Source organism: Hylobates moloch, unplaced genomic scaffold (assembly GCF_009828535.3).
Source record: "Hylobates moloch isolate HMO894 unplaced genomic scaffold, HMol_V3 SCAFFOLD_8, whole genome shotgun sequence".
NCBI classification, from domain to species: Eukaryota; Metazoa; Chordata; class Mammalia; order Primates; family Hylobatidae; genus Hylobates; species Hylobates moloch.
Window position 1 is genome coordinate 54,318,271 of NW_026652283.1, and position 14,867 is coordinate 54,333,137.

The window sequence follows — 14,867 nt, forward strand, 5'->3', positions numbered from 1 at the left end:
TCAAGAATGGAAAACGAAACACCATATGTTCTCACTGATATGTGGGAGCTAAGCTATGAGGATGCAAAGGCATAAGAATGATACAATGGACTTTGGGGATTTGGGGGGAAGGGTGGGAGGGGGGCAAGGGACAAAAGACTACAAATAGGGTGCAGTGTATACTACTTGAGTGATGGGTGCACCAAAATCTCAGAAATCACCACTAAAGAACTTACTCATGTAACCAAACACCACCTGTACCCCAGTAACCTATGGAAAAATTAAAAGATTTGTCATCAGATTCATGCAAGGTTAAATTCAATTGCCTTTAAATTCCCTTCTGCTCTCCAGTCTCTGATTCTGTATAGTTCCTTGATTTTTTCGTAGATCTGATACGCCAAGATCATGTCTGTGGTATTTCATTAAGTTTCTTAAAGTATACTACAATTTACAATTTATAATGTTGATAAAATCATTCGGTGGTTATTTCACAATAATTCTTGCCAAGATCTAGACAGCACAGTAAAATGAACATTTGTTAAAGGTGAATAATTTAGAAAGATGATGTTTCTTTAGTGTTTAAATGTAAAAAAAAAAAAAAGTTTCATAAATGTGTAGACAGAACCTTCCCCTTCTTTCTCAGACCCAAGACACTGACATATAGGCCATCAGATCATACCTGTATAGTATGACTCTGATAACAATGGGAGCTTCTTCAGAATTTACTGGAGGAGAACACCTTCAAAGAGGCTGAAATACAAACAAGAGTTGAGTTTGTGATAGCACATGATATTCACTGATTTGAGATTCTCAGTAAGCAGATGGTAATTAAAACCACAGGAAACACAGTAATAGGTAGCGTGTACAAATGAGAAGTGAAAGCAAGCCAAGGACAGAATATCAACATTTAAGAGGCAGACAAGGGTGAAAGTCTAAAACAAGGGTGAAAACAAATAAAGAAGTAGGAGAAAAACCAGGACACTTTTGTCTTGTGAGGAGAGATTGCAAAAGGAGTGAATGGTTAAGAGGGCCAAATGCTACACAGAAGCCAGGTTAGATATAGAATTGAAGATACTTGGATATGGCAATAAGGAATCATTGGTGACCCTATAGTAGTTTTAGAGTTTTAAACAAATTGATTATGATGGAATGGAAAGAGAGAAAGAAGTAGCAGAGAGACGAGTCAAGGGACATACTTTTTAGGATGGGAGAAATGACCATGTTTTAGATTGCTTTTAGATTGATAAAATGGGACAATTAGAGAAGACATTAAAGAGGCAAAAGAGAGAAGACATTGGACATGAGATTAAGTGCTTGAAGGAAGAAATAACCTTGGATGGAAAGACTGAGACCGGAGGGTAGGGAAAAGGGTGAGCACAGAAGCAGATGAACCTGCGGATACGCCTCAGGAAGTGGCAGGGAGCTTCTACCTGAAAGCCATTCTTTCCGTTATAAAATGACCTGCTAAAAACATGAGGCAAAATGCTGAGTGGATGATCCTCTTCCTTAGAGGGAAGAAGAGCTGTCAAAGGTCTTGATCAGAACCAAAATTCTCATATGTTAGGATAAATGAACAAGGATTCAGAACATTGATTGGAAAAAGCTGTGAACCTTCTCTACTGAAATACAGGAATAATCTGAATAATGACCAATGCTAACATGTGGCAAATACCTCTTCAAGTAGCCACTCTATTTCTTCATCTGTCAATAATGTAACTTTTCTGCCTTTGACATTAGAAAGGAGGCAAGAGCATGTGTTGATCCATTCATAACATTCTTTCTGAGAAGAGATAAAAGATTACAAGCAGAAAAAACCAGCTCATTTATTCACTCACTGCTACTGAGGAACTGATAAATACAATTCCTCTAAACATAACTATATTCAATTAACTTTATATCAGTTCAGTTCAAAGATTTGTGCAGAGGTGACTGGCTATTAACATAGACCTAAATCATATTATCTCTTATTGACAGGGTTTGGGATCTGGGTTGTAATGGGACAGGGAGTAGTGAAGTGCCGTAAAAACAGATACAAAAAGATTGTTTTATTTACTAATGTCTAAATGGCCTCCTAATAAATTTTATGCAACTGACCAGGTCAACTGTGATTGCATAATAACAACAGAAGTAGCAAACACCTACCTTGTACTTAATTATATGACAGACTCTGTTCTAAGCATTATGTATATATTAACTCATTTGATCCTCAATATGAGACATTAACTATTATTATCCTCATTTTTTAAGATAAGGAAACTGAGAGATTGAGTAGTTAAATGTCCTGCTCAAGGTCACAAAAATAGTTAAGTATGATGCTTGGATTCTAATCTATGTGGTCTGTGCTTAACCACTAAAAAAAAAAAAAAAATCCCTCTACTGCTAATAAAGTGAATGAATCAAGATTTGAAACACTTTTGGAAAAGGTGCTCACCTTTTATCTATTGAGATATGGGAAAGGTCTATAGCAGGTTTTAATTACCTAAGGTAAATAGTTAAACTGTATTTGCCAAGATCTCCTAACAGCTAAGAGCTAGTTTCAACGTTTAAAAGGTACATTATTCCTTATTAGTTAATAAAAACCCTGAGAACTAGGAAACGTTATCCTCTCCGGGAACAGAGATCTGGTCACTCTAGCCAAAAAACGGCAGCATGTGGTGAAATGACCCACTGTAGGCTCCTGAAATCAATCACAATGAGCAGTAATATATCTTATATTTCTTTCTTATTAGCCTTTTTTTTTGAGACAGGGTCTTGCTCTGTTGCCCAGGCTAGAGTGCAGTGGCATCATCACAGCTCACTGCAGCCTTGACCCACCAAGCTCAAGTGATCCTCCCACCTCAGCCTCCCAAGTAGCTGGGACCACAGGTGTGCACCACCATACCTGGCTAATTTTTTTATTTTTTGTTGCCCAGGCTGGGCTTGTACTCCTGGGCTTAAGCAATTCAGCCTCCCAAAATGCTGGGATTACAGGCGTGAGCCACTGTACCTGGCCCAGATTTCTTTTAAATTGTGTAATTATTATGAAACATCAGAGCCAAAACATTTTAGAAATCAAATCTAAATCCATATGTTGTAGATAAAGAAACCGAAGCCTATAGTGGTAAAGTAAGTTTACTACAGCTTTGTTAATGTCACTGATGGTTAAATTCTGGATTCAAAGGGTTAGAATGGTATCTTATTGCATATCAGGAAGTAGAATGGACAAGGCAGATGACGGTGTTGGGTTTTAGTCCTAACTTCACCTAATTAGTTGAGAGTTCTTGAGTAAATGCCTAATAGTCCTTATCTTTTTTTTTATTTAATGAAGCTGTTTGTTTACTCTAAGTGATCCATATGCAGTGGTGACCTGGTAAATGTTTAACAACCCTTTCTGAGGGAGTTGGGGGAAGCCCTGATTTGTAGCAATTTCTGATTTCCATGGTATAAATACTCTCACCAGGCAATTTCAATGATATTCATCAATTCAGTATGCTATCATGGAATGTGGAGTTGAGAAGGCTTGTATATAATTGGTTCTTGTAAGCCAGTGTGAGTTTCTATCACACCACTGCCCCTAAGTATCCTTCCAGATATAAAGTTTGACTAATATATTTTTTAACCTTTTTTTATTGTATCTAGAACAAAAAAAATTTTTAAACTAGTCTGTAGTTGAATTTGCACGCTATGAAACAGATCCTGGTCATTTTCTTATAAATGTCTGTGACATTGGAGATACTGTCATAAGACTTCTGATGAGGAAAAAAATCATTAGGAGTCTTTTACAGTTTTACTATAAAAGTTTTACAATAATCTATAGAGTTCAGCAACTTTTCCTTCAAAACCTTCAATATTACCTTTTTATCAGCTATAGACCACAGGATAGCTTGGTTGCTAATTAATACCCATGAATCTCTTTCCATGAATATTCTTAATTGATTCTAATAAAGACTTCTGGTGTGAAGTAAAAGGACTAAAATTCATGTTTGGAGTGAAGAAGTATTTAAGAAGCAAGCAGTAGTCCTGTTAAGCCTATTGCAGCAGGAGAAACAGAAGGCCACAGGAGAGTCTTTTATAGGGTACCAGCAGTAAGACAATGGCTATAAATGGAGATATTAAGAATCCATGATCCCCAGATCCCCCTATAAGGGAGGAAAGCTGGGGCTTCCTTGAGTTTACCTGCTAAAACATCATGAGAGTAAGATTCCTACTACCACCGTCTTCAGTCATAGTCCTTTTGGAGGACCAAATCCTGGAACTGGCAGTGCTATCTTTGGTGACATAAAGAAAGCCTACTGCGGTCTTGGCCGGGCGTGGTGGCTCACGCTTGTAATCCCAGCACTTTGGGAAGCCTAGGCGGGCGAATCACGAGGTCAGGAGATCGAGACCACGGTGAAACCCCGTCTCTACTAAAAAAAAATACAAAAAATTAGGTGGGCGTGGTGCTGGGCACCTGTAGTCCCAGCTACTCAGGAGGCTGAGGCAGGAGAATGGCGTGAACCCGGGAGGCAGAGCTTACAGTGAGCCGAGATCGCGCCACTGCACTCCAGCCTGGGTGACAGGGCGAGACTAGGTCTCAAAAAAAAAAAAAGAAATAAACAATTCTACACATATTATTTGTAAAACAGAAGAGTAAGAAACACTTCTTAACTCATTTTAAAAGGCCAGCATTACCCTGATATCAAAACCAAATAAAGATATTACAAAACAAAGCTATTTAATAAATATCCCTTATGAACATCAGTGCAAAAATTCTAAACAATCAATCAATTGAATTTGCAACATATAAGAAGGACAATACATCATGATCAAGTGCAGTTTACTCCAGGAATACAATACTGGTTTAACATTCAATTTAAAAATCAATAAATGTAATTCACCATATTAACACACTAAAAATGACAACTCATGAGCATCTCAATAGATGCAGCGAAAGGATTTGATAACATCCAACATCCATTGCTGACTAAAAAAAAAAAAGAATTTTCAGCAAACATGAAATAAAGAAGAATTTCCTCAATCTAATAAAAGGTATCTATAAAAAAACTATAGCTAGTATTATACTTAAAGATGACCAATTAATACTTTTTCCCTAAAATGGACCAAGGCAAGGATATCTGCTCTCATTACTTTTTCAGCCTAGTATTATAGAGTCTTCTTAGTGCAATAAGGCAAGAAAAAGAAAAAATATATATAGATTGGAAAGGAAGAAATAAAACTGTCCCCATCTGCAGAAAACATGACTGCATAACTGTATATTAAAAATCCCAAAAAATCTGAAAAAACAAAATAAAAAAAAAACTTCTTAGAAGGAATAAGTGAATTCAGCAAGGTCACAGGATATGAGATTAATGTACTAAAACCCCATTGTAATTCTATATATTAGCAATGAATAATCAGAAATTGTAATTATAAAATAATACCATTTATAGTAGCACCAAAATATGAAATACTTAGGGATAAATCTCACAAATGATATGTAAGATCTATACACTGAAAACTATAAAACTTTGCTTAAAGAAATAAAGACAAATAAATGAAGAGATAGACCATGTTCACAGATTTAAAGACTCCATATTGTTAAGATATCAATTCTCCACAAACTGATCAATAGATATAATATCAACTAAAATCCCAGCAGGGTTTCTTGAGGAAATTGATAGGCTAATTATAAAATTCATATGGAAAGCAAAGGACCTAGAATAGCTTGATCTTGAAAAAAAACAAATTTGGAGGATTTATATTACCTGATTTTAAAACTTATTACAAAACAATAGTAATGAAGGCAGTTTGGAGACGGTGACAATGTTGACAAATGGATCAACAGAACACAACAGAATGTCCAGAATAATACCAAGACATATATGGTTAAAAGGTTCTCAATCAAGATACAAAGGCATCTCAATAGAGAAAGGACAGTCTTTTCAGCAAATGGTGCTAAAACAATTGGATATCCAAATGCCACAAAATGAACTTGAATCCATCCCCAGCACCATATTTTTAAAAAGTTAACTCAAAATGAGTCATAGACTTGAATATAATGCCTAAAACTCTTAAAACTTCTAGAAGAAAACATAGGAGAAAATCTTTATGATGTTGTTATGCAAAAATTTCTTTAGATAGAATACCAAAAGCAAGGTCTATAAAAGAAAAAAAATCAGAGATTGAACTTCATCAAAATTAAGAACTTCCCTCTTTGAAAGACACTATAACTGGGCATGAGGTTCATGTCTGTAATCCTGGCTACTCTGGAGACTGAGGTGGGAAGATCACTTGAGCTCAGGAGTTCAAGTCCAGCCTGGGCAACATAGTAAAATACTATCTTAGGAAAAAAAAAAAGACAAATCACAGACTGAGAGAAGATATTTTAAAATCACGTATCTGATAAAAGACTTGGTATAGAGAAAAAAACAGCTGTCTAAGCTCAATAATAAGGAAACAAACAAATCAATACTAAGATTTAAGAGACATTACACCACAGAAAATACATGGATTACAAATACACACATGAAAAGAAGTTCAACATCATTGGTCATTAAGAAAATGCAAATTAAAACCACAATAACATCCCACTACTTACGTATTAGAATGTATAATTTTAAAAGACTGACTGTATCAGCCAGGCGCAGTGGCTCACACCTGTAATCCCAGCACTTTGGGAGGCTGAGGAGGGTGGATCACTTGAGGTCAGGAGTTTGAGACCAGCCTGGTCAACATGGTGAAACCCCATCTCTACTAAAAATACAAAAATTAGCCAGGCATAGTGGCGCACGCCTGTAGTCCCAGCTATTCAGGAGGCTTAGGCAGCAGAATTGCTTGAACCCAGGAAGCGGAGGTTGCAGTGAGCCAAGATCATGCCACTGCACTCCAGCCTGGGCAACAGAGCGAGACTCCATCTCAAAAAAAATGAAAAAAAGACTGACTATATCAAGTGTCAGTGAGTATGTAAAGCAACTGGAACTCTCAGATACTGCTGGCAAGAGTGTAAAATGGTTTAACCACCTTTTAAGAAATTCATATATCATATTTGTATATATTTTGGAGTACATGTGATATCTTGATGCGTGTGTACAATGTGTAAAGATCAAAGCAGGGTAATGGGGGTATCCATCACCTCAAACATTTATCTTTTCTTTGTGTTGGAGATAGCCAATTCTTCTCTTCTAGCTATTTTGAAATATACAGTGAATTATTGTTAACTATAATTTCCCTAATGTACTATTGAATACTAGAGCTTATTCCTTCTATCTAACTGCACTTTTGTACCCATTAGCCACTTTGGAAGGCAGTTTGACCGTTTCTTTAAAAGTTAAACACACACATTCCATGTGACTCAGCCATTCCATTCCTAGATATCAACCCAAGAGAAGTGAAAGTATACGTCCATTCAAAGACTTATATATGAATATGCACTGAAGTTATCTAGTAATAATTTGAAACTGGAAACAATTCAAATGCATATCAACAGAGACTAGATAAATAAATTGTGTCTATCCATACAATGAAATATTACTCAGCACTAAAAAGCATAAGTGGTTGATAAAAGCAACAATATGTGTGAATCTCTAAGTAATCATGCTTAGTGAAATAAGTCAGAAAAAAGTATATTCTTTATAATTTCATTTTTATAATTCTAGAAAATAAAAAAAACTTTGGTGTTAGATAGTAGATCAGACATTGGTGACAAGATGAGGCTGGAAGGATAAATAAAAGAAGAGTACAAGGAAACTCTGGGTGTGTTTGATATGTTTCCTATTTTTAGTTTTTATTAATTGTTTTTATGAGTATATGCATATTTTAGAACTTGTAAGACTGTATTCTTTAAATATGTGAGCTTTTTGTACATCAACTGAACCTCAAAAATCTGATGAAAACAAACAAAACTAAGGGGAAGACAGAGTTATTACCTTCAACTTATCCACCTCATAAAGGTCTTCAGTAGCATTTTTGTGTGAGTTAGTGGATTTACTCAGAGCCATTGCTGTTACCATCCCTTTGCAACAACTGCAAAAAGAGGGAAAAAAAGAAAAGGAAAAAGAGCACATACACACTCAGCATAACCTATTTATTGTTGGTTCTTCTGTTTAAAATTTAAAAAATCCAGACAAAGTGGAAGTTCACCATAATAATTCAGCTACTGACTCACCAAGGAGAATAATTTGTCTCCTCAATTTCTTACCCTTGTCCTCCTTCTCCCTTCCATCCCTCTTATTTTTGACCCTTAGTAACTGAACTGAAATGAAGGGAAAATTTGCTTAGAATGTAAAAGCTACTTCCTGAATTTAAAGTAATCATAGCGTCAAGCTTGCATCTTAGTTAATAGATTACAATTTTCCAGACTTCATCTTTATTCAGTGGAAATCTTCTAGCTTTTCAGGTATAAGGGTTTGTGGGTTATTTATTTATTTTTTTTTTTTTTTGCCATTTTGTAAAAAGAAGTTTTGGTTGGCATTTAGTGAAGCACATAAAAGTATACATTCAGGGCCGGGCATGGTGGCTCATGGCTGTAATTCCAGGACTTTGGGAGGCCAAGGTGGGCAGATCACTTGAGATCAGGAGTTCGAGACCAGCCTGGCCAACATGGCAAAACTCCACCTCTACTAAAAATACAAAAATTACCCAGGCATGGTGGGGCATGCCTGTAAATCCCAGCTACTCAGGAGGCTGAGGCATAAGAATCTCTTGAGCCTGGGAGGTGGAGGCTGCAGTGAGCCGAGATCACACCACTGCATTCTAGCCTCAGTGACAGAAGAAAACTCTGTCTAAAAAATACATGACAGTACACAGGAAACTACAATATTCTTCTTAAATCCACTCCCTCACCAGTATTTGCAAAAGTGTAAGATGTGTCTTCTTTATGCAAGAAAGTGAGTCCTTTTTTCCTAATTCTTACTCCCACATACACACACTTCTCATCCTGCCCATGCCAACAGTTTTCAAAAGAAAAACCAAAATCTCATATTATAACTGCTCACAGGGTTAAAGCTAGTTGAAAAACGGAACTAGTATTTCTTTCAAGGTTTTAAAATAACTCCTATTGCCACTACTTCACTGTCTCTTCTCTGTTTTATGTGACATTCAATTCTTCAAAAGGGCAACAATAAAATAACCAGATACCTTCACCTGCTCAAATAGCTGGAGTATTGGTACAACTTCCTTGTCAGTTCAATCGCATCTAGCTCCAATCGTGCAACTCCTATATCATGTTTCTCAGCACTTTCCTCCTCCAACTTTAGGAGACAGTCTTGGTCAGTAAAGTTGGGTATCATTAAAATCAGCAAGTTCACCATCCACTGGATCATAGATATATGTAACTCATCCATCTGTTAAAAAATGAGTATAATACAAACGACCCACTTTAAATAAATCAAACAGTAAAAACCACACCAAATTTTAAAATAGAAATGATCATGCCTGTGTCCAACTTTCAACATTATAATTCTTAATGAAATCAAATCATCAGCTAGCATGACCCTATTTTCTTTTGCTCGCTATCCGACATTAAGCTACTCTCTTCTTTTTATTGACATTTATTTATTTAATTTTTTGAAACGGGGTGTCACTCTGTTGCCCAGGCTGGAGTGCAGAGGCATAATCCATAGCTCACTGCAACCTTGACCTCCCCAGGCTCAGGTGATCCACCCATCTTAACCTCCTGAGTAGCTGGGACTACAGGCACACGCGCCACCATGCCTGGCTAATTTTTGTGTTTTTTGTAGAGATGGGCTTTCACCATGTTGCCCAGGCTGAACTTGAACTGCTGGGATGAAGCAATCCGCCCATCTCAGCCTCCCAAAGTGCTAGGATTACAGGCGTGAACCACATGCACAGCCACTAATCTCTTCTTTAGCTTGGCCATAGATAATAACCTGTGAGAACCCACAATTCTCAAATTGCACATCAGGGTATTACAGGGCTCCACAGCAAACTCACAAGGATGCCATAGGATTTTAAATTGAGGGAAATAACAGTAATATGTAACATCTACCAGACAACAGCATGAACTTAACACAATTCACAGTTTTCAACTTTAGATGCCCTATATTAATTTTGATGACATCATATCTTTTTGAAACTGGTTTGATTGGTGGTTGTGTGATAAAAACAAAAACAAGTACTGTGTGAAAATTAACATGGAACAGGAAATGAAGGTGGTAACGTCCAATCTGATTCCAAGGTCAGAGAAGCTGTACCATGCCAGTGAGTACATGCCTTATGTTGGCAAGTGATATTGATTAAATGAGAATAAAATAAAAGGTTTTTTCTTTCAGTGTATGTGTAGTACTTTTCCAAATGGTTAATAAATTGTTAGGACATTAAATATTTAGTAAGCGGTTTGAACCTACCTACTTAATAAACTTAACTGTGAAGTATTTCTTTTGGCTTAGGAGTGTGAAAATATTGAAACCCAAAGGACACTGTGAATAGAGAAAGTTTGAGAACCTCTGCATTACAGTATTTGCTGAGGCTGGGTCCCAGAAATAAAATGCAGAAAACCTGTATGCAAAATTCAGCCACACCATACTTGTCAAATACCCTACTCCCTTTCTCTGTTTGGTTAGTTCTGGAGTATTTCTCTAGGCTTAAACATGATCTACTCTGAGAAGACTTACCAGTTTCCACTGGCTCTAATTTGCTCCCTTTCCCATGTTTCTACAGTACTTTGTACATATCTCTGTTATAGTCATTTGCACATCTATCTCCTCAACTAACCTGTCTGTAAGACATGAGCCATCAACTTATCCCTGCATACCACACACAGTACTTATCAGGGAGTAAGTTCTTAGTAAATGTTTCTTGAATGAATGAATAAAAATAAAATGTAGTAGCCTAGGCCAGGCGCGGTGGCTCATGCCTGTAATCTCAGCACTTTGGGAGACCAAGGCAGGCGGATCACGAGGTCAGGAGATCGGGACCATCCTGCCTAACATAGTGAAACCCCGTCTCTACTAAAAATACAAAAAATTAGCCAGGCGTGGTGGCGGGTGCCTATAGTCCCAGCTACTCGGGAGGCTGAGGCAGGAGAATGGCGTGAACCCGGGAGGCGGAGCTTGCAGTGAGCCGAGATGGTGCCACTGCATTCCAGCCTGGGCGACAGAGCGAGACTCCGTCTCAAAAAAAAAAAAAAAAAAAAAAAAAAAGAAAAGTAGTAGCCTTTCCAATAAAAACCCAAACTTCCTGCTTCTTGATTCAGACGGGAAGGTTGTTAATGACCTAAAGCAATGTTGATTAATGTATTTGACACCTGAATTTACGTATCAGGAAAAGGGACAACCTTTCCTGAGAAAGAGTTAAAAAGGCAAGTCTTTTTCACAAGAAAAAGATACCACTTCCTTACATATTCTACTAGCTATGTCCCTGCTGCTTCTCTGTGAAAGTACACAAATTCCTAACTATTCTTTCAAATACCAATGGCCTAGATTATACTACCATTGAAATAACTCATTTTTGCTTACATAAAATGTTTATGAATCCTTGGACTATCCTTAGGAAATAAGCACAAATAGACGTTATTATCTTAATTTAAAAGTTATATTAGAGAGATTAAATGGCAGAATCAAGGTCAAACAATAAATCATAGGTGAATTTAAAATTAAAATAAATTAAAAACAAAGAGTATCTTTTACTTTCCTAAAGATATGTAATCCTTTTTAATGAGATGGAAAGTGAATATAATTTTTGTACTAAAATATAGGTTTACTGTGATTCTTATATAAAATTCTTAAAAGAAATTTTAAGATGAATTAACTGCTTTTCTTTTGTGAAAAGACTTCTTCCAAATTTACTAATCTTTTCAGGGATAACAAGTGAGTAATTAGACACTTATTAGCTGATACTAAGAAATAAATGAGCTGGGCGTGGTAGCTCACGCCTGTAATCCCAGCACTTTGGGTGGCCAAGACAGGTGGATCACAAGGTCAGGAGTTCAAGACCAGCCTGGCCAAGATGGTGAAACCCTGTCTCTACTAAAAATACAAAAATTACCCTGGTGTGGTGGCATACACCTGTAATTCCAGCTACTTGGGAGGCTGAGGCAGGAGAATCACTTGAACCCAGGAGGCAGAGGTTGCAGTGAGCTGAGAACGTGCCACTGTAGTCCAGCCTGGGTGACAGAGCAAGACTCCATCTCAAAAAAAAAAGAAAAAAGAGAGAGAGAGAAAGAAAGAAAGAATGAGAGAGAGAGAGAGAGAGAGAGAAAAAGAAAGAAAGAAAGAAAGAAAGAAAGAAAGAAAGAAAGAAAGAAAGAAAGAAAGAAAGAAAGAAAGAAAGAAAGAAAGAAAGAAAGAAAGAGAGAGAGAAAGATCAGGCCAGGTATGGTGGCTCATGCCTGTAATCCCAGCACTTTGGGAGGCCAAGGTGGGAGGATTGCCTGAGCTCAAGAGTTCAAGACCAGTCTGGGCAATTTGGTGAAACCCCATCTCTACAAAACACAAACAAACAAACAACAAAAAGAAAACACACACACACTTAATTTGTCCCTTTCAAATATATGTGAAATTTAACAATGAGCAAAAGAAACTTATACTATGGAGGGGTCATTTTGAAAATGGATAGGAGGAAATATTTCCATCTTGGTGTGAGTTTGTTGCTAAAAATGAAACACAGCTCACCTTTTAAAAGTCTAAAATCTACATATATATAAAATCTGGAAGTACGTTTCTAATCTTTTTAAAAATCTTAGAAATAAAGCATTTCAATTGGCTAGGAGCACTTTGTTAAAATACAGGAATGTTACACTGTCTAATGTTTTAGAAAACTGTAAGAACAACTGACTGACATTATGATAGATAGAAAAAATTACTAATTTAAAAAAAAAAACCTTTGCATAACCGATGGATGGAACTGAAATTTTTTTCTCTTTTTTTTTTTTTTTTTTTTGAGACATGGTCTCACTGTTTCCCAGGCTGGAGTGCAGTGGCACAATCATAGTTTAGTGCATCCTTGACCTCCCAGGCACAAGCGATCCTCTCACCTCAGCCTCCCAAGTAGTTGGGACTATAGGTGTGTGCCACCGTGCCCGGCTAATTGTTTTATTTTTTGTAGAGATGAGGTCTCGCTGTGTTGACCAGGTTGGTCTTAAATTCCTGGGCTTAAAGCAATCCTCCCACCTTGGCCTTACAAAATGACGAGTTACAGGCATGAGCCATCATGCCTGGCCTGATTGATGGAAATGAAAAGTGAATATTATCATTCCAATGATGTATTTCTTCAATTGGGATTCCTGTTTCTTTCCGAGCTATCATTTAAGCAGTGACTGCCATTAAAAATTAGTATTGAAGGAAACTGAATTTAGAAGCAGACCTTCAAATAGCTTTATAATCACAAGTTTAATCTGCAATTTAAACCTGCAATTATAAAAAATCATGAAGCTTGTTCAATCAGTTTTTTGAACCATTACCAAAAATCATTTTTAAATATTGTTAATTTCATACCATTTGGCTTTTTGTATATGTTTTATAATGTACCAAACATGTCAACTGAGTAATTTTTGCACGCAAATCAGAAATAGTAAGTTAGAAAGGCTTGCTCAAAGACTTTTTGCTAATAGAGGTACATAATAAAAAACGTTTAGAGACCAGTGTTTTAGACAGCCAAGCAGCACAGGTAAAATGAAGTAAGGAGGCAAAGGGAAAACAATAACAAAAAAACTGGAGGTAAGAACATGGATCAGGAGGGAAAATGAATGTCTGTTTTTTCTGAAATTAGAATAGCAACTCTTGTTTTTACAGTTTTCCATTTGCTTGGTAGATTTTTCTCCATCCTTTTATCTGGAGCCTTTGGGTGTCACTGCATGTGAGACAGGTCTCTTGAAGACAGCAAACTATTAGGTTTTGATTCTTTATCCAACTTGCCACTCTGTGCCCTTTAATTGGGGCATTTAGCCCATTTATGTTCAAGGTTAGTATTGATATGTGTGGATTTGATCCTCTCATCATGTTGTTAGCTGGCTACTATACAGATTTGTTTGTCTGGTTGCTTTATAGTAGTCTAAATACCTAAGTGTGTATTTGTCATGGCTGGTAATGGTCTTTCTTTTCCATATTTAGCACTCTCTTCAGGACCTCCTGTAAGGCACATCTGGTCACAAAATTCCCTTAGCATTTGCTTATCTAAAAAGGATGTTATTTCTCCTTTGCTTATGAAGCTCAGTTTGGCTAGATATGAAGTTCTTGTTTAGAATTTCTTTTCTAAGAATGCTGAATGTAAGCCCACAATTTCTTTTGGCTTGTAGGATTTCTGCTGACATGTCTGCTGTTAGCCTTATGGAGTTTGCTTTGTAGGTAACCTGCCCCTTCTCTCTACCTGCCTTTAACATTTTTTCTTTCATTTCAACCTTGGAGAATCTGATGACTATGTGTCTCATGGATGGTCTTCTTTTGTAGTATTTTTCAGGGGCTCTCTGCATTTCCTGAATTCGAATGTTGGCCCCTTTAGTGAGGTTGTGAACATTTTCATGGATGATATCCTGAAATATGCTTTCCAAATTGCTTGGTTTCACTCTCTCTCTTTCAGGAATGCCAATGAGTTGTATATTTGATATTTTTACATAATTTCTTATTTCTCAGAGGCTTTGTTCATTCATCTTTATTATTTTTTCTTTATTTTTGTCTGACTAAGTTATTTCAGAGAACCAGTCTTCAAACTCTGAGATTTTTTTCCTCAGCTTGGTTGATTCTGCTGTTAATACTTGCAAGTATATTATGAAATTCTTGTAGTGTGTTTTTCATTTCTATCAGGTTTGTTTGGTTCTTTTTTTTTTTTTTTTTTGAGACAGAGTTTCACTCCTGTTGCCCAGGCTGGAGTGCAACGGCATGATCTCAGCTCACTGCAACCTCCGCCTCCCGAGTTCAAGCGATTCTCCTGCGTCAGCCTCCTGAGTAGCTGGAATTACAGGTGCCCACCACCATGCC

General features: G+C 36.8%; 1 protein-coding gene across 8 annotated transcripts in view; it reads right to left on the bottom strand.

Annotated features, from left to right (window-relative positions):
- AXDND1 (axonemal dynein light chain domain containing 1) overlaps window positions 1-14,867 on the bottom strand; it is a 188,441-nt gene that overhangs the window by 43,115 nt on the left and 130,459 nt on the right. For 5 of the 8 annotated variants that reach the window (XM_058443024.1, XM_058443023.1, XM_032160875.2 and 2 more), the window contains 3 exons: window positions 9,079-9,278; window positions 7,863-7,959; window positions 1,652-1,759 (listed from right to left, as the gene is read on the bottom strand). In XM_058443024.1, coding sequence (XP_058299007.1) covers window positions 1,652-1,759; window positions 7,863-7,959; window positions 9,079-9,278 — 405 coding nt within the window. Of the gene's footprint in view, window positions 1-1,651; window positions 1,760-4,235; window positions 4,365-7,862; window positions 7,960-9,078; window positions 9,279-14,867 lie in introns of those variants that run through there. The other 3 variants (XM_058443027.1, XM_058443029.1, XM_058443025.1) reach the window with 3 other exon arrangements.